The sequence below is a fragment of the Desmodus rotundus genome, unplaced genomic scaffold (genome assembly GCF_022682495.2).
Source record: "Desmodus rotundus isolate HL8 unplaced genomic scaffold, HLdesRot8A.1 manual_scaffold_224, whole genome shotgun sequence".
Lineage (NCBI taxonomy): Eukaryota > Metazoa > Chordata > Mammalia > Chiroptera > Phyllostomidae > Desmodus > Desmodus rotundus.
Window position 1 is genome coordinate 51095 of NW_026527285.1, and position 21893 is coordinate 72987.

General features: G+C 52.7%; 1 protein-coding gene across 4 annotated transcripts; it reads right to left on the reverse strand.

Moving 5' to 3' along the window:
- Window positions 1–7721: 7721 nt before the first annotated feature.
- On the reverse strand, window positions 7722–17323 carry CDC25B (cell division cycle 25B). 4 transcript variants are annotated; one of them, XM_053917765.2, is made up of 16 exons: window positions 16826–17322; window positions 15843–15952; window positions 15181–15232; window positions 13299–13340; window positions 13057–13093; window positions 12681–12803; window positions 12444–12566; window positions 12123–12254; window positions 11648–11728; window positions 11356–11532; window positions 11156–11251; window positions 10563–10625; window positions 10336–10434; window positions 10012–10145; window positions 9242–9353; window positions 7722–9084 (listed from the first exon to the last, which is right to left on the reverse strand). In XM_053917765.2, exons 1-16 carry the CDS (start codon window positions 17026–17028, stop codon window positions 8944–8946), a joined length of 1725 nt encoding a protein of 574 aa, XP_053773740.1. In that variant the 5' UTR covers window positions 17029–17322; the 3' UTR covers window positions 7722–8943. The 4 variants fall into 4 exon arrangements, with proteins under 4 accessions (XP_053773740.1, XP_053773741.1, XP_053773742.1 ...); XM_053917766.2 differs by lacking the exon at window positions 13299–13340 and having other exon boundaries at window positions 16826–17323; XM_053917767.2 differs by lacking the exon at window positions 15843–15952 and having other exon boundaries at window positions 16826–17318.
- Window positions 17324–21893: the final 4570 nt, after the last annotated feature.

Genomic DNA, 21893 nt, shown 5'->3' on the forward strand with positions numbered 1-21893 from the left:
GGGGCGCAGCTACTCGTCTCGTGGACCTTTGGGAAGAAGCCGGGTGGCGGCGTTGTTGCCAGGGGTGGGTTCAGACTCCCGCCGTCCCTCCCCGCGTTGTGCGACTCGCAGGGCCAGAACGTGCAGGGCGGACTTCTCAAACTGGCTTACACGCGTGGGAACCATTAGACACATTCCCGGAAATTTTGACTTTTAGGGGAAATATGCATATTTACGCGGTTTTGGAAGGTGGGATTCTGGGTTGTGGGTTTCTGCACTGGTTTAATAATAGGGCTCCGTTTGAAGTGGAACGTTATCAAACTCCGGTCCCAACCCTGTCACCAGCTGCGTGTCCCTGGCAAGTCAGTCACTTCGTTGGGCCCCAATGAAGCCCACAGGATTTAGTAGGCAGCCCAGTTTTTCCTTTAACACTCCCACCTCTAACAAGCTCCCTCCTTGTCATCAAAGGCATAGTGAAGAGGCTTGTATCTCAAACCTAAAGGTACACAATCAGGTGCCAGCTTCCAGAGCCCCGCTGTAGGGTAAAAGCCCCAACTGGGGGCTTGGCCCAGAGGTATTAGGGGCTGCACAAGGTCTGTCTTGAGACCCAGTGCCTGCCCTGGGTGGGTGTCCCCCTTGCCCACAAACATACATGCTCCTTTAATTCTTGGCTTGTGAACTACGGGAGCCTCCCCAGATGTGTCCCAGTGTTCTGTTCCACAGAATGCCCACACTGGCTGTTTCACTCAGCCTAAAAGGCTCTTTCCTCCCACTTTTGTCCTTCAAAATGTGCTCAAAAACTTAGGGGAAGCCTTCCTGTCCAAACTGCCCATTAGCCTTCAGGGGTCCCCTTTGCACCCAGGGTCTGCCTATGGTAGTGATGTCTCTCGTGAAGTCCAGCCTGGCTATGGCACCCAGCTTCACTCCCCAAGGCCATCACAAGCCCCGCCTGGAGCCAACCCAAACACACTCCTTGATGACTGAAAAAATGAAGGACAGGGCAGGGACCCTGGCACCAGGCATGCAATTTGGGCCCTTCTGGCAACAGGACCTGGACAGGGAGGTCCCTGAAGGGAAGCCACAGGCGGTGGCCAGGGGCTGGCCAGGGCATGTGGGCATTTTCACCAGATAAAACACATAAATATATTTGTAGGTGGAGAGGCGGGCCTGGAAAGTATGGGGCCTCTGCCATAATGCTGGAGGTGATGTCAGCTCAGTTCCTTGTCCCTGGTCCCTATCGCTGTCAGCCAGGACTCAAGTCTGCCAGCTGATTACAGCAGTGAGCTGGCAGAAGGCTCTGGTTGCTGGGGGCCACCTGGCATCTGGAACACAGTGTTCCGGCCTCTCTCCACTCCTCAGGCAGTGAGTCCAGTCCAAGTCCCAGGCTAATGGGGGGCTGGCCTGCATCAGGTATATGGAGGAAATAGCAATGAGAGGCTGACCCGAACCACTGTGCTGAAAGCAGTGGAGGACTCAGATGAGGTGGTATCTGGTTAAGTGGAGCGGACTCAGGTGCCATTCCTGGCCTTTTACAGCCCTCAGCCAGCCTATGCCCCTGAGAGCAAAAGCCACGTGCTGAGGACAGTGAGGCAGGAAAGAGCCTGGGTCCCTGAGACACCACAGAGCCTTCTTGCTGAGGAGGAACACATAATTTAATTCCGTTAAACTGCTGTGTGGGGCTTCTGTTACGTGCATCCCAACTCCTTCCTAAGTGAGGCAGTGTGTGAAGTGGGCAGGATGGAGCTTGGCACGTAGTAGGCACTTGGTAAATCAATACATGTTGGCAACCATTAATCCAGAGGCAGAACAGGAAAGCAGAGCTGGAAAGCAGATGGACTCTTCTGGTCGGGTGGCAACCTAGAAGCAGGGGATGGATGGCTGACCTTCCCAGTGCTTCCTGGGGTTATGAGACCTGCCCCGAAGACAAAATGGAACAGTCTGAGTGTGTTGGGGGCAATGTGTGTGCATGTTCCCGTGTACAAGGCTTTTATAGTGGTTACCCTAGAGATTGTGGTGGGGTCAGGCCCACAATTAATATGTACTGATGTGGGTTTGTGGGATATGGATAGGAGGGTGTGTGTGTGTGTGTGTGTGTGTGTGTGTGAAAGAGAAAGACAGACAAGAGAAGGAAGAAACGTAAAATTAAAGCACACAAAAAAATTAAAGGAGCTTGAAGCAAGAAGATACTGTAGATGGCCAGATCTGAGGCCTGGCCCACCTGCCTAGATGGGACGGTGTGGGAAGGCACACCTTCCTGTCCTTTCCCATCCCCTCCGTCTGGCTCTGGGCAGAGGTGGCCATAGCCTCACTCCCCAGCCCTGCTCTTCTCAGTGGTCTTCTGAGTTGGGCAGGTTGCCAACAGACCCTCACATTGGCCCCTTCCCCAACCCTCCTCTGCTCTCTACCCAGGTCAGGGAAAGGTGTGTGCCACCATGGCAGGCAGCCTGGTGCATGCCTCTTCCGATCCCCCTTGGTACCCACCACCAGGATGCACTTGGTGACTCCATTTGGAAAGCAGGTTCCATTCCCTGCCTACCCAAGCACGGCAGGGTCCTGAATCACTGATGCGCAGCCTGGCTTAGGAAGTTCTGCTGCTTCTCCCAGACATCAGGACCAACCCCCAGCCCCCAAATCCTGCTTAGACACCTCCAGAGACAGGTAGCTCACTCCCCCAGGGTAGCCCCATTGTTTTTTTTTACAGCTGGAAACCCTTATCAATGATCTTCATAGACCCTGAGACTTCAGGCTACACCAATAAGCTACCACCTACTTCCGGACTTGGGGAGAGCAATCAGGTGGAATCTGCCAGCCTCAGGCAGTGGATTTTTTTTTTTTTTTTGATTGACTAGATATCTAGCCATTTCTTGAAGATTAGAGCAGGAAACTAGGAGAGAGAGAGAGGATCTGGTTTTTGAGAATACAGGCCAGCTGAGACTGAGTGGATATGGTTGTCCTAGAATAAAGGGGACCAAAGTCAGGCAAGCCTTCTCCTCATTTCCCTCTGACTCCCTGAGCCAGCTCAGAGATGACAATGCCCTGGGTGGGCAGCCTCCCATGGGCCACCCAGATGGCTTCCTTCTCTGCCGCCACCCAAACCCCTATTCACAGTCTCCTGTTACTGGGACTTGCACAGTAGGCAACCTGCCTCCTACATACAGCAGCTGAGTTTTTCTCCAATTACCCATCACCCAGGGGATTTTCCATGTGTGCTCCCAACCCAGGGAGCTCCTTCCCCTAGTACTCCCCTCAAGGAGCCCCAGGACCCATGGAAGCGGTCCTTGGCTGGGCCCCAGGAGGACTAGTCCATGTGTGATTCGCTCTTTCAAAGGGCCTTGCTTCCTGTAGGGCTGAGAGCCAGGAGGCCCCACGAGGCAGCTCAGGCCCGGCCACGTGAGGCCCCTTCCCCTCCCACTGCCCCAGGCCCTGCTGACTCAGAGCCTGGCAGCTGCTGTCATCACCCGCTCCTAGGGTGTGGGCCGGGTGGGGCAGAGGCAACCCCAGCAGCACTGCCTGATACCCACACAAACTCCCATGGGGGTTGGGTGAGATTGCTTCTTACTTTCTGTCCCATAACCAACTGTCTTCTTGAAACAATAGACTGAATAACTTCACATTAAACAACATTCTCTTGAGCCTGACTTTCATGGCTGCAAAACAGCCACTTCTCCATCATTACACAACTTCCCTCTCCTGATTGTTTCCAGATCCCGCATGGCCATGGACCTCCTTGTCAAAACACCCTTCAGCACCAACAGTTTATTGCCTCTGGAAAGTACGGCGCCGATGTGTTCAGTTCCAGGGATAAAGACTTTTTAGAAATTGTAAGTTTTCTAGATGGCCGTGAGCTGTCGTCAGTGGATGGATGCACGCCAGTGACATACAGCCAATTAACTCCAGAGTCACTTTAACCTTTAAAGATTCTGATGGGGAAGAATCTGGAGTAAGGCTAATATTTCAGTATAGTAGAGACTGGGTCTGTGATACTCCAACCGCTGCCACTGCAATGTCATGGCATGTAGATTCAGCCTTGACAACAAAGCTCTAAGCTACATACAACAATTACATTTTCTAGTTAAGAGAGAGAGATTAGACTTTACCAGCCCTAGCTGGGTAGCTTGGTTGGTTAGAGCATCATCCTATTGAGCCAAGATTGTGGGTTCAATCCCCAGTCAGGGCACATACAAGAATCAACCAATGGATGCATCAATAAGTAGAACAACAAATCAATGTTTCTCTCTCTCTTTCTCTCCCTTCCTCTCTCTCTCTCTCTCTCTCAAATCAATAAATTAGAATTTTTAAAAATTTATTAATTTTGCCCTGGCTGGTGTGGCTCAGTGGGCTGAGTGCCGGCCTGTGAACCAAAGGGTCGCTGGTTCGGTTCCCAGTCGGGGCACATGCCTGGGTTGTGGGCCAGGTCCCAAGCAGGGGGCAGCAACCACACATGGATGTTTCTCTCCCTCTCTTTCTCCCTCCCTTCCCCTCTGTCTAAAAATAAATAAAATATTTTTTAAAAATTTACTAATTTTGATGAGAATATGAAGCAACAGAACCCTTGGACACTGCTGGTGGGAAGTAAGTTGGTATGACAATCCTAGAGAACTGTGTGGAAAATACTAAAGCCAAACATACATACTATAACCCAACAATTCCACCCCTGGGTATATGCTCAGTACAATTTGAATTAGTCCCAAGTAATTCACGGAGGGCAGAATGAAAATGTTCTATATCTCCATCGTGGTGGAGGTTCCACAACTGTGTACATTTGTCAGAACTCATGCAACTGTACACTCAAATGGGTGACTTTTACTGCATATAAATTATACCTTAATTTTTTTATTTAAAAATCAGAAGAGGAAAGTAGAATGAATAATTCAATGTAGGGGTATACAGGGCCTGGCACAAATAATGCCCCCTTTTTTTAAATTACAAAATCTTTTATTACAAAATCGTAAGCATGTCATTCTGTAACATAATAATATCACACTCAAGCACACCACGTAACATTTTAGGTGAAATGTTCAGATTAAGACTATAAATTATCACACCCACATTACTACCCTACCAACCACACTCAAGCAGCGTTACTTCTGCCGGGCCCTGTATTCATATAGTGGAATACTACAGAGGGATGAACAAGAATACACTCCCGCTAAAGGAAACATGGATGGATCCCAAAAGTATTACGCTGAGTGAAAGAGTAAGACACAAAAGAGTAAGAACTGTACGATTTCATGTAATTGAAGCTCTAGGACAGGTGAAATTAATCTACTGTGATAATGGTCAGAATAGGGGTGACCTCAGAGTTCAGGTAACAGGGAGAGACCATGAAGAAACCTCCTGGTAACCCCGGCTGGTGTGGCTCAGTGGATTGAAAGCCAGCCTATGAACCACAGGGTCACTGGTTTGATTCCCAGTCAGGGCACATGCCTGGGTTGCAGGCCAGGTCCCCAGTGAGGGGCACACAAGAGGCAACCACACACTGATGTTTCTCCTTCTCTCTTTCTCCCTCCCTTCCCCTCTATCTAAAAATAAAAAGAAAGAAACCTCCTGGGCTTGGAGACACTCCACTACCTTGAGTTGTGTGGTGCTTCTCCAGGTCTCTGCTCTATGTTTAGGATGTGCGCCCTTGAGGAAATGTTGATTATTCATCTTAAAAAGAAAACATTGTTTTTAAAACTTGTCATTGCAAGTTACCTGGAGAGCAATTTAGATGATATCCAGACCCCAGGCCTACCCGCTGCCTTGGCCCGGCCTGGCACAGCCTAGATTCCCCTCTTAACCATGTGAGCTGGCCGCACATGGCTCCTCGCAGGCTGGAATTCCTGCCCCACCCTCTCCCAAGCAAAACAACCTTTAAAACTGGCTGGCAGCCCAGGATTTAAACCACTTCCTTGTCTGATCCTCTTCCCTTTATGAACATCCAGAAACTTACAGCTTCTTTTGCTGGCTGGTTGGGGAATTGGGCCACCTCTGCCTCATCCCCTGAACTTCCCAGAGTCAGAGGGTATCCGTAGCCTGAGTCCACCCCCACCCCAGGCTCAGGCCCCCACCTTCCTCAGGGTAGATGCCCATACCAGGGCCTTCTCAGGGAAATTTTGTTTCCTGGTTTGACCAAAGCCCCCTCCCTGCCCTCCTCCTCTGTTTCCCCTGCAAAATAAGCTGAAAACTGACCCGGTGAGCTTAGGACATAATATATAAAAGCGTGCGGAGCAGACTAAGTGCCGCATGGCTGCAGCTACGACTCGAACGGTGGGTTAGGAGGGGCAGACATGGCTGTGCATGTCGGAACCTGGCACAAGGCCTGGGCATTGTTAAGACACGCAGCGCCCGTTGCTCCCTTCTCCCCATGTGATCCGATCCAGACTGATGGAGTGGGAAGAGGACTCTCAGAGCAGAAGCCAGGCAGCTCAGCCCCACCCCCTTAGCTGCTCTGGGACCAAGGCAGGAAGTGAGGAGTGGGAGTCCTGGACAGCTGGAATGCCTGCTCTGCTTAAATCTGCTGCAGGACCTGGGGCAAGTCAGTGCCCTCTCTGTGCATATAGTGCTTCCCTTTTCTGTAAAACCAGGTAGGGGAGACCACCTGTGCGAGCACTCAGGGCGGGGCAGATGGGTCTCAGCACCGCAGTGCCCAGTGCACCGCAGTGTCTCTTTTTCAGGCCCCTAAACAGCTATTTGTTTTTCCTGGAGCAAGCCCCCTCACCCAAACAGATGTTGGCCTTTGTGTCAGCTGCCTTTTTGGTGATAGAGGGGGATTCTGGAGTCTTCAGGGCCCCAACCTCCCTGAGCAGAGGCCCAGTCCCTCCCAAGGACCCCCTACCTGTTGTGTCCTTGCAAGGAAATTTTCCTCTGGACCAGAAATAAAAACCAATCATTTAGGCATAAAAAACTTGGGGGTCAAGCAATAGTCCTTTACACTCAGCCTGGGAATCTGGAGTCCCTTATTGCTAGAAATAGCCTCCATCTTCCCATCTGCAAAATGGAGTGCATAATCTACTTCAAAAGGTAGATGGACCTCCACAGAAAGTGGTAATGACCCCTGACATGTATTAGGCAGCAAAGGAGTCCCTGCAATCACAAACAGCTCACATTGGGTGTGTATTGTGCGTGTGTAACAGCAGTGGTATTCCGAAGGGATTTCCTCGACACTGGGTTTGGGCCTGGGACCAGTTCTCCCAGATTGGTCCTTTCCCATTCTCTGGTCTTGAGCCCAGCATCTCCTAGGTGGTGGAAGGTCTGCTGGATCCCAGGGATCCTGAGAGGAAAGCCATTGCCCTGACCAGGGCAGCAAGGCTTCTGGGAGGAAGTGACCACTGAAATCGAGCCTTACAGGAGGAATAACAGATAAGGGAGAGCATTTCTGAGGGTAGCACAGCAAACACAAAGGTAAGGAACTGTGAAGAGTAAGCTATGGTGCATTTGAGTCAGCCAGAGGTGAGGAATGAGGCTGCGGAGGAGCCAGATTCTGCCAGCAATGGGGAGCTATTGACAATTCTAGAGAGGAGTCATAGAGTCACTCTGGCCTTCTTGGCTCAGAGTTTAGGAAGGATGGGCCCAGGAGTGCTTGAGCGGCCAGATGAAGGGAAGAGGGAGGCTGAATCCAAATTCTTGGCAAGACTTGGGAAGACAGCGTGAGGCTGCCTTCCAGGAGTCTCCCAGCCCCGATCTGCTGAACTGCCCTGCCCTATCCCACCATCAGGGTCCGCGCGGTCTTGTCAAGAGCCTCACAGGACACAGTGCTGGTTGCTCAACTTGTTCAGTGCTTTATTGAAACGAGGCCCTAACAGATGACTCTTCAAGGCCTTCGAGCACAGCCCTCCCCACATCCTGAGGTTAAGAAGTCAGAGGTGGCTCTGCCCTTGGTTTAGCTGCTTCCATGACATCTCCTCTTCAGTATTTCCAAACTTTAAACTGCAAAGACTTTGTTCAGACAGACAGACACACACATACTTCTCTCACAGCCTGTCATGCTCACTGAAAGGATTCCACTCAGCAGTTTGTAGGTGCGAGGCACTGTGCATCTACAGCATCCATCCATTCGTCCATCCATCTGTCCATCCACAGCAAGATAGCAGTAAGTTCTGACAAGTCAGGTCCCAGGGTTCACAGCAGCTAGGGTTGGGATTCCAGTGAGGTTATGGGTGCAGGCCTCAGCCCTCGCCCAGGGGCCCCCGAGTATAATAACATCCCTTTTCTGAGGCAATAGAAGACAGACCAAGTGGCTAATTAAGGTTTGAGTTCTAACCCCAACCGGACAGGGGGATCTAATGGGTAACTTTGGGTTGGGGCAGCCCTCCCTTCTTCTCTTAGGGTGACTGCCTGACCACCTGTGAATGTCCTGAGACGGGCAAAAAATATCAGACAGACAAATCAAGCATGCAGGTAACACTGAAACACAAAGAGTAAGAGCTTATGTTTGTGCTGCAGGTATGCATAAGGAGGGACAGGAAAGAGGGAAGAAGAAAGGGGGACACAGACACACTTAGGAGTGCTGTGAGGGCCAGGGCACAGTGCTGACTCCCAGCGCAGGGAGGAGTGCGGCTCTGGCCCATCTTGGGGGCTGTGGCTTTCCCCCAGCATCACACATACAAAGTCCCTAGAAAAATGGGGGCTCTTCTGGACATGGGAAGACAAAGGGTTAACCCCAACAAGGAAAAAAAAAAAAGCAAAAAGTTCCTGCTGGGCACAAAATACTTCCTCTGAGTTGGATTTAATCCAATCTCACTAAGTCAACAGGCTGGGTTCTTCCAGGGGCCGGGGTGTTGGTAGGGGGTGGCACTAGAATATGGAGTATGGCTGGAGTGAGACAAGGGGATCAGAACTAGGGGCAGATGAACAGGACACCCTCACTGTCTTTCCCTGGACAGTACCTGGGGCCCCCAGCAGACCCTCAGGCCTACAGGCCCCTGGCGGCTGGTGCCCAGGCTACCCGAGGCAATGAAGATAGGTGAGTCCGTGGCTGGCCTTTCACTGGTCCTGCAGGCGGCTGCAGAGCTCCCTCCGGCTCCGCTCCCCAGTCCAGCTGCGTGTCTTGAGGCGGAAGGTCTTTAGCTTGTCCTTGAAGGCCTCATGGTTCATGGGTCGATAGTCCTGAGGCTCACAGAAGGTCTAGGGCAGGATGGGAGGGGTCAATCAATATGGGGGAACGGATAACTTCGGGTGGGGGGTCAGCCCTCCACTCTTCTCTCAGGGTGTCGCCTGGCCAAGCCCTTTCCTTGCAGTCCAACCCTCTTGTGGAGGCTGTGGCCGTCCCCGCCCATGGTACCGGGTGCTGTGGGAAGAACTCCTTGTAGCCGCCTTTGAGGATGTACATCTCAGGATAGTGGAGGCTGGGGTAGACATTGATGGCCCGATCTCGTTCCCTGATGAAACGGCACCTAGGACCAACAGGGGTGTGGGGATCAGAGCTGGGCATGCAACAAGGTGGGCATAGGGAACCTGTTCCCCGCGCACACTCCTTTGAGGGCCTTGGGGGACCACAGGAGGCTCGCGTGCAAGCACTTTCTGATCAGTCTGGCTACTGGGTACAGAAGAGGCTGGGAGATGGAAGGAAGGAGGAAAATCAAGGGAACTCTGTTTCTAGAAGGCAGTTGCAGAATCTTTATTAGTAATATATGAGGGCCTGGACCTGGAAAGGGGAAGCAGAACAAGAGAGGTTGACAAAATTCAAGTGATGCATTCAGGAGGTCTGGACAAGACTTGGTGAGGGGGAAGAGGGGAGGAAAGGAAAGGACATATGAACACTAGAAAGGTCATTGTCACTGAGGACTGGGACTGGGCCTTTGGATTTTAAGGACACTGCTGAAGGCTTGGAACCAGATTTTGTGGGGGTGGTAGTAATGGATGGGGGGTGAGGCCTGGTGGAAAGGACAGTAAGGAGACAGGAGGAGGGTGCTATGCCCAAGGAAGCAGGGGTGAGGTCTGCTCCAGGCGATTAGATGCAACAAGAGGCCCAGGCCAAGAAGGGCTGGGCTCAGGGCTCTCGGCCATAGGATGGCTCCAGCACCCACAAGCTTGGGTGGAGCTGGGACTCACATGCGGGGCCCGCGCTCAGATGAGAATTCACAGTGGAAAATGAGGATGATTCTCTTGTCCAGGCCACAGGGCGTGATGGGGCTCTGCAGCAGGAAGATCTCGGCATCCTGTTCCAGGGGCAGGTTCACAGCAGTCTGCCAGAGTAGCTGGAGGTCAGGCCACAGCCCTGGGCCTGGGTGGCGGACCCCTCCCCTAAGCAGTTCCCATCTTTCCAGTGGGTGACCCCACCTCTTGCTGGAAAGAACCCTTCCCCACAAGAGGGCGCCGCCACAGAGGAAGGATGGAACTGGTGGGTCTTTAGCACCTCTGGTCACCCTGTCTTACCTTGATGTGCCCGCCTTCATATTCATAGGGGTATCTACAGTCCACAATCACAAACTTCTCCACGATATTGCTGAACTTGCCCATCAGCAGGGCCACCATCTGTAGGAGGCCACAGAGGTAGGTGCCAGCATGTCAGGCTGGCAGGCAGGGGCTGACCCCTAACCCTACCTACCCTACACTACCCAGGGCTTGCAACCTATTCCCAGGGAAGTCTAACATGCACATACGGTTTCCGGTGAGATGTACTTGAGGTCTTGGTGCTTTCCATCCACAGTCTGTAGGAGGAAGGCCTAAAGGGAAGTGGGGAGAGGGAGAGACTGAGAAAGAGAAGAGGACCAAAGTGAAACGGGTCAGATGCGGAGCATGGAAAGGATGGTTTCTTTCCCAAGCCCAGAGGCCACACCTGACTTGACCTTCACATTCAGCTCTGATTCCCACAGCAAGTGAGAGGCACCTCTTGGGTCTGATACCCTGGGAAAAACCTTCCGAGGGAAAATGAAGGGGAGCAGAAGCGATGGACTCCTGCCTCCTGCCCCCAACTCTGCCAATCCTGGGGATGAGGCTTGAGGAGGATCAAGGCAGATGTTAGTTTGGAAACGTTTTTCAAGGTGGAGACACCACCTGATGCCTGGACATATGTGAGAGAGTCAGAAGGCCAAGGAGAGCCAGAGAGATGAGTCCAGGAGACAGGAAAGGATGATAAAATGCAAAGGACAAAGCAAAGGGGCCTTTGGGAAGAGAGGGCAGCACTGAAGCAGCTGCTGGGCTCGGGGAACACAGCCAGTCAGGAGTAGAGCGTCAGGGTCTTGCCAGCCAGTACCTTGGAGTAATCCCCAATCAGTTCACGGTGGTCGCTGTCCAGGATGTTCTCAATCTCGTCATGACACAAGGACTTGGAGCGGAGGACACGGGCCTTCTGTGAGACAGATGGCAGCCAGGGTCAGCAGGGAGGCCTTCCCACCATGCCCAGTCTGGCTGGTGCGCCCCCTTGCTTGCACCCTGGCTGAGAAGGGCACTCACAGGTTCCTCAGCTTCCTGCCGCTCCTCCAGAGGGGTCACACTTCTCCTCCGCTTGTTCTGTATGGGCAGGTCCCTGTCCTGGGGCCGCTCCAGCCTCTTGAGGATGGGCCGGATCACACTGCAGGGCATGGACGGAGAGCGGAAGAGCCGCTGGCACTTGCTGTACATGATGAGGTCCTGGCAAGGGCGGTAGGTTGGGGATCAGAGCGCTCAGCTCCTGCTCCCCACCAAGCTTACCCGGAGGGTAGGGCCCCACCCTCCACGTTCTCAGGGGGCCACCCCAAAAGCTCACCTGCTCCTCTTCCTTTTCCGAATTCTTGACCAGTGGGGCACTAATGAGGCTCTCCATGCCTGGGGGGACTTTATCATCATCCTGAGGCCAAATCAACAAAGAGATGGTGGTACCCACAGGCACAAGCCAAACCCCTCAAGCTGCAGTCCTTCTCTGTTCTCCCAGCACCTCCACACAGGGCAGCCCCCCAGAGACAGGAGATGGCAGGGAGCCCTCACTGCTGAGGCTTGCACAGAGCCAGGAGAGCGTGGCCACGCAGAAGCACCTTCCCTCTGCCCTGCCCATCCTCCCCTCACTGCAGCACCAGCCACCTGCTCTTCTCTGATTGGCCAGAGGTCAAGCTCTGACTCAGCTACCCCTGATTCTTCTGACATTGGAATAAGATCATAGTCTTGCTGCAGGAGCTCAGAGCTCTCCTCTTTGGGAGATCCCAGGGAGGGAGATGTAGGGGGCCTGACAGAGCAAGGCTGCTTACCTTTAAGTCATTCTCCAGGATGTCCACAAACCCATCGTCTTCATCGGAAGCCCCTTTGGTGGGGGTCAGGGAGAAACGTTGGGCCAGGGGACTCAGATCCTCTACCTCCATCTTCCGCTCAGGGGTGAGACACTTGTGTGGGTAATGAACAGATGCAGGCTACTCAGGAGTGGGGACCCGAGGCAGTCCCCACCCCTATCCTTCTGAGAAAAGGTTCCCCCACTTCAGGCTCTGAATCATCCTCCCATCCCCCAGCTGCCTTTGAGGGCACCCGCCCTGTGGGCATGCCTGCCCTGCACGGGGTCGGCTCTCCTGATGTACCATGAGGTTGGGGGCTGAGCTTGGCCTCTGGGCAAAGGCTTCTCTGCGGCTGGCCCACTCAGCCAGAGCATGGGCATGGCTGGGATGTGTGGGCGTCTGTGGCATCTTGAAGACAAATCCATCCTGTGGGCAAGGTGGGGCAGGGAGTGGGTGGGCGTTATCACATGCCAAAGAACCACCCCAGCACTCCCCCTTCTCTCCCTGAAGTGTTTCCACTCTGGCCTGCTAGAAGCGCACATTCTCTTTGTCCTCCCCAGAGCTGTGGGCAGGTTGGCCATGTGCTTCGCTCTTCCTCCAGCTGCCAGGCGCTTGGGAGTTGGTGATGTTCCGTAGCACAGGGCTATGGCCCAGAAGCCTCACCTAGAGAGACAGGAGGACAGCAGGTACTGAAGGTTACATTTCTCTGGCACCAGCCCAGGCCCTACCTTCTCCCATCCCTCCCCTGAATCCCACTGCTCGTCCATCCACCTCCCAAACCCCATCTCCCACAGCCAGACCAGGAACACCTGACACCAAATGTACCCTCTGGGATTTGAGCCCCAGAACTCTTCTGCCCTTCCCCAGTCCTGGCCAGTGTGCCTGAGCCTCCCGTCAGGCCTCAGGGGGCACTCACCGGCAAGGACTGGAAGCGTCGGATGGTGAGTTGCTTGCTGCAGAAGGAAACAGGGACATGTCAGGGCTGGAGAGTCCAGGACCGTAATGGAGAGTGTGCAGGATGCCCCTCCACCAGAGCCCTGTGCACCTCCCCCCACAGGAGGGCCTGGGAGAGCACCCACCCCATGCCAATGAGGGGGGCAGAGGTAGCCTGTGGTGGGTAGAACACCAGAGCTTGCAAGAGGAAGGCCAAGCACTTACTTTCGAATAAACCGGCTAGCTGCCTGGATGGCCTGTTCAAACCTAGGAGAAAGCAGAGTCCCATGCAGCCCACCTCCCGCTACAGCCCATCACGTGCCACCAGCATCAGGTCCCCAGTCCACAAGACCTGGGGACAAGGGCTAAGGACAGTGGAAAGGGGAAGCAGGAAGAATGTCAGCCATCTGGGGACCCATGTATTGGGGAGGGGGAAGATGAGAGGCAGCCTGGGATTTGAAAGGCTGCCCGGGATGGAAGAGGGCTCAGACAGTGGCAGTAAATGGGAGACAGCTGGGGTAGGTCGAGGGTGGCTGAGCGTTACCCAGACAACATTCACGCGAGCTTGCCCACAGGCCTTCCACCTGTATGCAAATCACCTCATGGGGCCATTCAGCCACCAGGAAAGGCATTCATCCATCCCATGGTGACAGGCCTTGGCCAACAATGTGGGTATCTCCACGCCTTGACGCCAGCAAGGCTGGGCTTCCCTCCCCTTGTGTGGGGCCATCCTGGCTGCCTCCAGGATGGTTGTGTGGGGGCCTAGTTTAGTGTGCCCCTGGATCAGCCACCGTCTGCCATGCCAGACCTCCTAGTGACAAGTGTGTAGGGTCACATCCTCTTCTCCCTCCTATGGAATTTTTCAGGACCCAGCCTCTGTCCCACCCCCTCCCCTTGCCTTAGGAGAGGCCAGCAGGCAAGGGATTCCAACAGATGTTCCTTTTGAGGCTGGAGCACAAGCCTCTGTAGATGGGCCCCACCCCCCTAGCTATGTTACCAGAGACCACCTGCCACACAGGGCTTTGTGCATCTATGCGTACACACACACACACACACACACAAGCTTCTTTCTGAGAAGCTGTGTAACCGTCACAGCAGGTGTGTGGGGTGAGAGGCACTGAGGAGTAAAATGTCAAGGGGTTGGTCCCAAGGTATATGTGTGGGGGTGGCTGTGCCCAGCCAACCTGGCATCAGGACTGACCAATATCATTGTCTTGGTTTCCAATCTGCACCTGGGCCTTGGGGGTAAAGCAGGTACAGCTCTGTGTTGCCACCAAAACCTAACCTCAGTCCCTCCACCCAATTCTCTCCCCATTTCCTGTTTGTGAACAAACCCCGCAGCCCAGCCCAGTCTAATCAAAGGCAGTGGGAGGAAAGACAGCCTCTGCCCGAAACCCAAAGCCATAGTGCCCCAGACCAGGCTGGGGATGCCCAGCTGTTCTCACTAACGCCTGGCAGCTGCCCTCCCTGCTGAGGCTTGAACAGCTGGATGGGAACAGCTGTGTTCTGGAAGGTACTACGCCTGCCCTACAACCAAAGCGGTGGATAGTCCTGAGCAGAGCCCACCAGATCCCTCTCCAGTCCCTCTCACAAAGGGCCTGGTCCAGGGGTGGACCAGAGGGTCAAGTGTCACTGAAGGCAGAGGTTGCTGATAGGATGGCCGAGGGCTACACCTACACCTGCAGCCTGCAGCAACTGTTCTGTTTGGCCTACAGTGATCAAGTTTTGAATTAGTTAGACCATATTTTAAGTGTGATATTTCACCAAAAAACCCCCAAATGTGTATAGGCAGAAAGGAAAACAGGACACACACCAGGCTTGTATTCTCATAAGGGCTGGCTGGTATCAAGTACCTGCCGCTCCCAGAGGCCGCTGGCCCCTCCACCCTGGCCCTGAGCCCGCTCTCAGCTGCTCCTGCGAGGGCAGACCCTCCTCCAAGACAGGGAGCAGAATCCCAGAACTTAAGGCCAATGAATTCCCCCACATGGGGATCTGCAGGGGTCTGTGCATTCTCTCAGGCTTTCCCAGTGTGCTCAGGCTACAGCTGGGATTCCCAAAGGCAAATGACGACTCCCTAGGAAAAGGGCAATCCCTCTTCTCTACTCACGTCTGCTCCGCCATCTGGGGGTCCATGGGGCTGGGGGAATCCATGCAGAGACCTGAGGGGACAGAGTGCTTTAGTTTAAAAGTAGTGCCATTTCCTGCACCCTTCCCCCCACTATGTTCCAACCCTATCCAGAGAAGGGGGGAAGAAAACCAGTTTCTATTTCAGATCATGACACATTCAAAAGTAAAGAAAAACCCTCCCTCCCACGGACCCCAAGGGCTGAGCACTGACCCCCAAATGCCCAGAGGTCCACTTCCCATTTACTATGGAAACGCCTCTACATGGTTTGTAAACCAAAACTTTGCTAAGCATTTTTCTTGAACTGGTTTAAGATAATTTGTTCTGGAAGAGATGGCAGCTTTTTTAAAGGAAAATATTATAGCTGAGGATCAAGTGAGATAAAATAACCAGCTTTCAGCCCTAATGCCTCCCAGGTGGGGCTGTGGTTCAGGAGCTTTGGTTTTAAATAGGTGAGATCTCATCCTCTGCAGAGGGCCCCGCCCAAGCACCAGCTCTGCCATTCCGGGCTGGATGTGGTGAGCCCTCCCATAGGTGTACAGGGGGAGGCTTTTCAGGCCCCCAGGTTGTTGGAAGGATGTTAGTCTGATTAGCAAGTAAATGGGGAGGCTCAGGCTGCCCCCCCAAACTCCCCTGGGTCTCACCTGCATCAGAAGATTCAGAGGACTCAGACGACAGGGAGGATGCAGACGCTCGCCGCGGGGACAGGGATAGGCATGTGAGCAGGCTGCCTACCTGACTCTTTGGGCTCTCCCTGGGAAGGGAGCAGGGACCCAGGGAAGCAGAAAAGTAAATGTGGGGCTCAAGGGCTGGCTGGCCCATGTTCCCACCAGCCACCCACTTCTGAAGGGCCCATCCAGCTTCCGACTGCCCCAAGGGAGGTGATGGCATGGAAGCTCTCTTCTTAGGCCAAGGCAGGCTCCTTCTACAGAGGCCCTAAGTGTCTTCTCTTTGTTGATTGGTTTAAGAAAGATCCTCCTGGGTACAAGGGGAGGTCAGCTCAAGAAAAAAGGAAGGAGCTGGGCTGGGGATCATCCTGGGGGATGGTGAGGCAGCTGAACAGCCCTGGAGGGCCTGTAGGCTCCTACCCATCCACAAGCCTTCCTGGAGGAAGGGCCAAGGCTTAGGTTCCCGTTCCTGGGAGGACAACCCAGCCTGGACCCTGCAGGCTAGCTCAGGGAGTAGGACCAGCGTTTAACCCTTTAGTCTCAGTAAAGAACTAGGGGAAGAGGGAGCAGAGGCAATGGACATAGGAGAACTGGACTGCTCTGCCACCCTCAAGTTCTCCCTCCAGGCTCACAAGCCCCTGCCTGGGGCAAAATGGTGGCGATTTGGACACAAATTAGGGAGGCAGCATGGTGCAGGCACACTGAGAAAGGAGGAGAAGGGGAAAAAAGGGGGTCTTAAGAGTCTTGTGCTGGCCAAGAGCAGGTCACCTGGAGAGTGTGAGCAGCACAGTCCTGGCCTCACCGCCCTTGTCCCCCGTCCCCAAGGCAGGCTCTGCCCGAGACCCCTCCCAGCTCCGCTTCTCGGATTCGGATCCCGTGTCGGGGTCCCCAGGAGGCCCGGGTCCAACACCCTAGTGTCGACCTCTCAACCCACACCCGGCCTCCTTGGGGTGCCCTACCTGCCGAGCCCGGCGAGGTCGTGCATGGTCTGGGTGAGGGTGGCGACAGGCGAGGAAGTGGCCGCGCGCTCCGGGGACCCCAGGAGGCCATGAGTTCCAAGCCGGAGGCCCGGAAGATGGCTCGGACGCACCGCGCCACCGCGCACACCCGCCGGACTGAGAGCCAAGCTCGGTGCGGTGGGGTCCGGCTGGGGCAGCTCCATTGTGGCGGGGCCCGCAGAGGCTGGCCGGGCGGCCGGGCGCTGGGAGACCCAAAGACACTGGGCACAGCTATCCAGGACCAGGCGGGGAGCGGGCCCGGGGTGGAGGTGGGGGGAAGGGAGGAAGAGCAACGGGGCCGGAGCGAGGGAGGAGAGGGAAGCGGGGAGGGTGGGGAGGGGGATGGAGGGACGTGGGGACCAGCCGCTGGCACGGGAAACCTCTAGCAGCAGCTGCCACCTCTACCTCCTTATATATTCGAAAAATAACAGCGGCCGCGCCGCCGGACGCCACCAATGGAGGCTCGGGTTACAGGAAGGAGGGACCAAGGGCGGGGCCGGGCTGGTTAAGCCTTTCACCCCTCGGACCACGCCTCGGCTAGACCAGCGCAGCCCCGCCCATTTCCAGGCTTTGGGTGAAGCCGGGAAATTAGGGTTTCTCCCAAGCCCCACCCTCCTTACCACACCCCCACAAGTGAGAGGGCCTGATAATCCTGGTTCCCCAAATTCCGCTTCTCAGGATGTGGTTTGGAGTTATATACCCCCAGGGGAGAGAACCCCAGGGGAACCAACAACCCCTAGGGTGGCCTCAAGAGGGACCCCCGCGGTTTAATATCAATGACAAGCCCAGGTAGGCACTGTGAGAAGTACCGTTCCAGGAGTTTGCCAAACTCAGTTGCACTATGCGGTGTGTTCACCGCTTTGCCGAAGGGGACTTTGAGGAGTAGAGAACAAGTTCATTAACTCCTTCAAGGTTACTCGGTTTGGCAAGTGGTGGAGCTGAGATTCTCCCCAGGCACCTCTGCTTGTGTAGCTTCCCTACCTCCATGACAGGCGGCCCCAAAGCTAATTTCCACCAGGAGCCCCAGCGTAGGAAGGGGAATTGCGGGGCTCCTGGTGGGAGTTAGCTTTGGGTGCTAATGGGTGCTTGGGGGGGGGGCCCAGGTTAGATGTGACACCAAGGGGTCCAGTTTTCCCCCCTTCCTGCACCAGAGGAGTTTGTAGGGGTGTCAAACTCATTTTCACCGGAGCCTTCAACAGCCCTATGGTTGCCTTCAAAGGGCTGAATGTAACTTTAGGACTGTGTAAACGTAACTGCTCCTTAACAGTTAAGTGAGAGCTTGGCGTTGCCACCCGGGAGAAACAAGGTGCCGGGCCATATAAAACAAGGTGGAGGGCCGGATTCGGCTGGTAGGCCTTGTGTTTGCCACCTGTGCTCTAATGGCTGGCCATTGGGCTCGGCGGTGAGAGCCCAAGAGGGTGTAGATGACCTCAAAACCCAGTTAGGGAAGTATTTCCTGCCCATTGACAGTTTGGCTAATGTGGTGCCAATGGGCAGTGTATTGTTTAATTGGTGCTTCTTTGATGATCTCAGAGGCTGAATTTGTCACTAGATTAAACTGAGCATCTTCTAATTATCTAATCCCCTTCCAGCCTGCCCACTTTCCTGGAACAAGGCTGGAAGTCTGTATCCCAAATCACGGGAGCTGCAGGCGAGCAGCTTTTGTGTCCTGTCTTCGCAGGGCAGTGGTGGTGGTCTCGGGCTGAGAGGGGCACAGCTGGGGATAGCAGGAGCTGCAGCCTTGTGCCCTTCCCGTGTAGCTGCATCCATCGGACCATGTCGTCAAAGGGGAAGGCCTGGCTGTGGGGGTTTGGGCTGGCCTGGGGACCAACATGTAGAGGGAGGGAATGGGAAGACCCCAGTCCTACCTCAGAGGGATGACCTGGGTGGGGATTGTGACTTTTCCTTTCTCCACATTTTGCCCAGCTCCTGTGCTATGCCAGGGCCTATGCTGTGTGCTGGGCAGGAGGGCTGAAGTCTGAAGTCACAATCCAGCTCCCGACCTCCAACATTCAAGGCCGTGACTGCCCTGGGCAGGATGGGGAGCGGGGAGCTTCCCACCGAAAAGACCAGAAATAAAACTGCCCTGAGGGTTGCATTTTCAAAATCAGCTCAGCAGAGGTTACCCCACAAATGCTTCCATAGGGTGTGCAGAGGTGGTGGTGGGGGGGGGGGAAGAGGGCGGTTATATTCCAGTCCTTTGAAGTCCCACAGTCAGAAGGTCACCTCTGGGCCAGTGAAGAGGAGCCAAGACCACAGAGGGATCATTCAAGGGCATCCCACACAGCAGCTCTGTGTATCTTCCTGAATCTCCTTTTGCCAATTGGGTCATAGATTATGTGTTCACTTAAAAAAAAAAAACAAAAAAAAAACTTAGTCAATAATAATAAGCTTAAAAAATTGCAAACATCATAGTAAGAGGATTGATTCCTCCCATCCAATGACCCTTCTGGGCAGAAGGCTCCGTCTTCCGGTGGAAAGAAACGAATGGCCCGGCACCAACTGCGCCTGTCAGGCAGTGGGCCAGGTAAGGGGTCTCCTGTGACCCTGGAGCGTCGCCGGTGGGATGAAAAATTAACACGTGCTCGTACAATCCCTCTGCTTCTCCAAGCCTGTTCCCAAGAAGCATCTTTTTGTGTGGGGGGGACTAATTTTTCTGCTATTTTTTGTCATGGACTGACATGTGCAATGTTTTTAAAACATTGGTACATGGTACCGAAAATTCAGACAAAGGAGAAAATTCAAAGGGTACACAAAGCTAGTGAAAATTCAACATCCCACCCCACACAAAACTTCAGGACCGCTCCCCCGAGATAGCCACTATTGTAAGTTTGTTGCATCATCTATAACAGTCCAAGCCAATAAAACATAATGCGAGGTGCAAATACGAGCCACATGCACAATTTAAATTTTTACTAGCCACGTTAAAAATATAAAAAGGAACATAAATTTTTATGATTTTACCTAACCTAATGTATTCAAAATACCACTTCAATATACTGTTCCTAACATAAAAATTACTAATAATATATATTTACATACTCTTTTCTGGTACCAAGTCCACTGTACCTTTTATATTCCAAACACGTCTCAACTTGGATGTGCCACATTTCAAGTGTCTGACAGCCACATGGGGTACTAGTGGCTACAAGAGTGCACAGGGCAGGTCTATAGATGTACAAGTAGACATGTGTCCCTATTCTTATAAATACACAAACAGTATACGAAACATTATTTTACACCTTGCTCTCTCTATTTGACTTGAACATAGATCCATATTAGTACCATAGTGGTATGTATTTACTGAATTCCCTAATGCTAAGCATTTAGGTCATTAGCTTTTGCAATGAGCCAGAAGGTATGCATTGAATGAACTCCTATAGAGCAACTGCTGGAAAGTATGGGCTTTATTCATTGAAATCTCCTTTTCCCTTTTCTCAGTCTCATTTCCTCAAGTCAACTGAGTTACTGAAGAGCGGGACCGTGTCATGTTCCTCACCACCCTTGTCCCATCACTTCAGATGGGCCCAGCCACAGGTTGGCCTCTGACCCCAATATTCTACTTCTGGAGACTTTTCTTAAGGATGTGATAAAAGTACAAATGGATGTATATTCATTGAGTCATTTTTAATAACAATGAAATATGGAGTGTAAGCCGGATGTCCTTCAACATGGGAACAGCCAATGAGGGTGCAATACCTGTGTATAGCCTGCAGCTTTTAAAGAGAACAGGTACTGGGGGGGAGGGATGCCTGGCACCTGCCTGGGGCCCAATAAGTAATTGTTGATTATAGAATGATTACATAGTGGGCTCTTGGAAAGTGGCCTTTTGAAGAAAGGTTTCCTAAAGTAAAAGAAGTTTGAACTGATGTAGATACTTATTGACATGAAAAGATATTTACAATATTGGCTACCAAATATTATGCTAAGTGTGGCCCTATTAATAATGAAAGAGCTCTGGCTGGTGTGGCTCAGTGGATTGAGCACCAGCCTGCGAGCCAAAGGGTCACTGGTTTGATTCCCAGTCAGGGCACATGCCTGGATTGCAGGCCAGGGCCCCAGTGGGAGGCATGTGAGAGGCAACCACACAGTGATGTTTCTCTCCCTCTCTTTCTCCCTCCCTTCCCCTCTGTCTAAAAATAAATAAATAAAATCTTGAAAAGATAATGAAAGAAAACTTTCCTAATTTGGTGAAGAAAATAGACATGCAAGTCCAGGAAGCACAGAGTCCCAAACAAGACAGATGCAAAGAGGCCCACTCCAAGACACATCATCATTAAAATGCTAAAGATTAAAGATAAAGACAGAATCTTAAAAGCAGCAAGAAAAAAGCAGTTAGTTACCTATAGGGGAGTTCCTATAAGACTGTCAGCTGATTTCTCAGAAGAAGTTTTGCAGGCTAGAGGGGACTGGCAAGAAATATTTAAAGTGATGAAAAGCAGGGACCTACAACCTAGATTCCTCTACCCAGTAAAGCTGTCATTTAGAATGGAAGGGCAGATAAAGTGCTTTCCCAGACAAGAAAAAAACTAAAGGAGTTCATCATCACTAAGACATTATTATATGAAATGTTAAAGGGACTCATTTAAGAAAACGAAGATCTAAACTATGAATAATAAAGTGGCAATAAATACATACCTATCAACAATTAAATCTGAAAAACAAAGTAAGCAAACAAGAAGAATGGAGACATAATCATGGATTCAGAGAGTGTTTTGATGGTTGCCAGATGGGAGGGGGTTGTGGGGGAATTGGGGAAGAGGTGAGGGGATTAAGAAGCACAAATAGGTGGTTACAGAATAGCCATGGGATGTAAAGTACAGCATAGGAAATGGAAAAGCCAAAGAACTTACATGTTCATGACTCATGGACATGAACTATGGTGGGGGGATTGCCCGAGGGAGTGGGGGTTGCTGGGTGGAGGGGGGCAAAGAGGGTAAAATTGGGACAACTGTAATAGCATAATCAATAAAATTAAAAAAAAATAAAAGCAAACATAAAAATCCAAAAAAATTAAAATAACAAAACG

Excerpts from the sequence above, each read along its gene's own strand:
- CDC25B (XM_053917765.2), bottom strand. The coding sequence starts at position 17,028 with ATGGAGCTGCCCCAGCCGGACCCCACCGCACCGAGCTTGGCTCTCAGT. Across the intron at positions 15,233-15,842 it reads CTCTGAATCTTCTGATGCAG|GTCTCTGCATGGATTCCCCC; the intron begins GTGAGACCCAGG and ends CTGTCCCCTCAG. Across the intron at positions 12,804-13,056 it reads GACGCTTCCAGTCCTTGCCG|GTGAGGCTTCTGGGCCATAG; the intron begins GTGAGTGCCCCC and ends CTGTCTCTCTAG.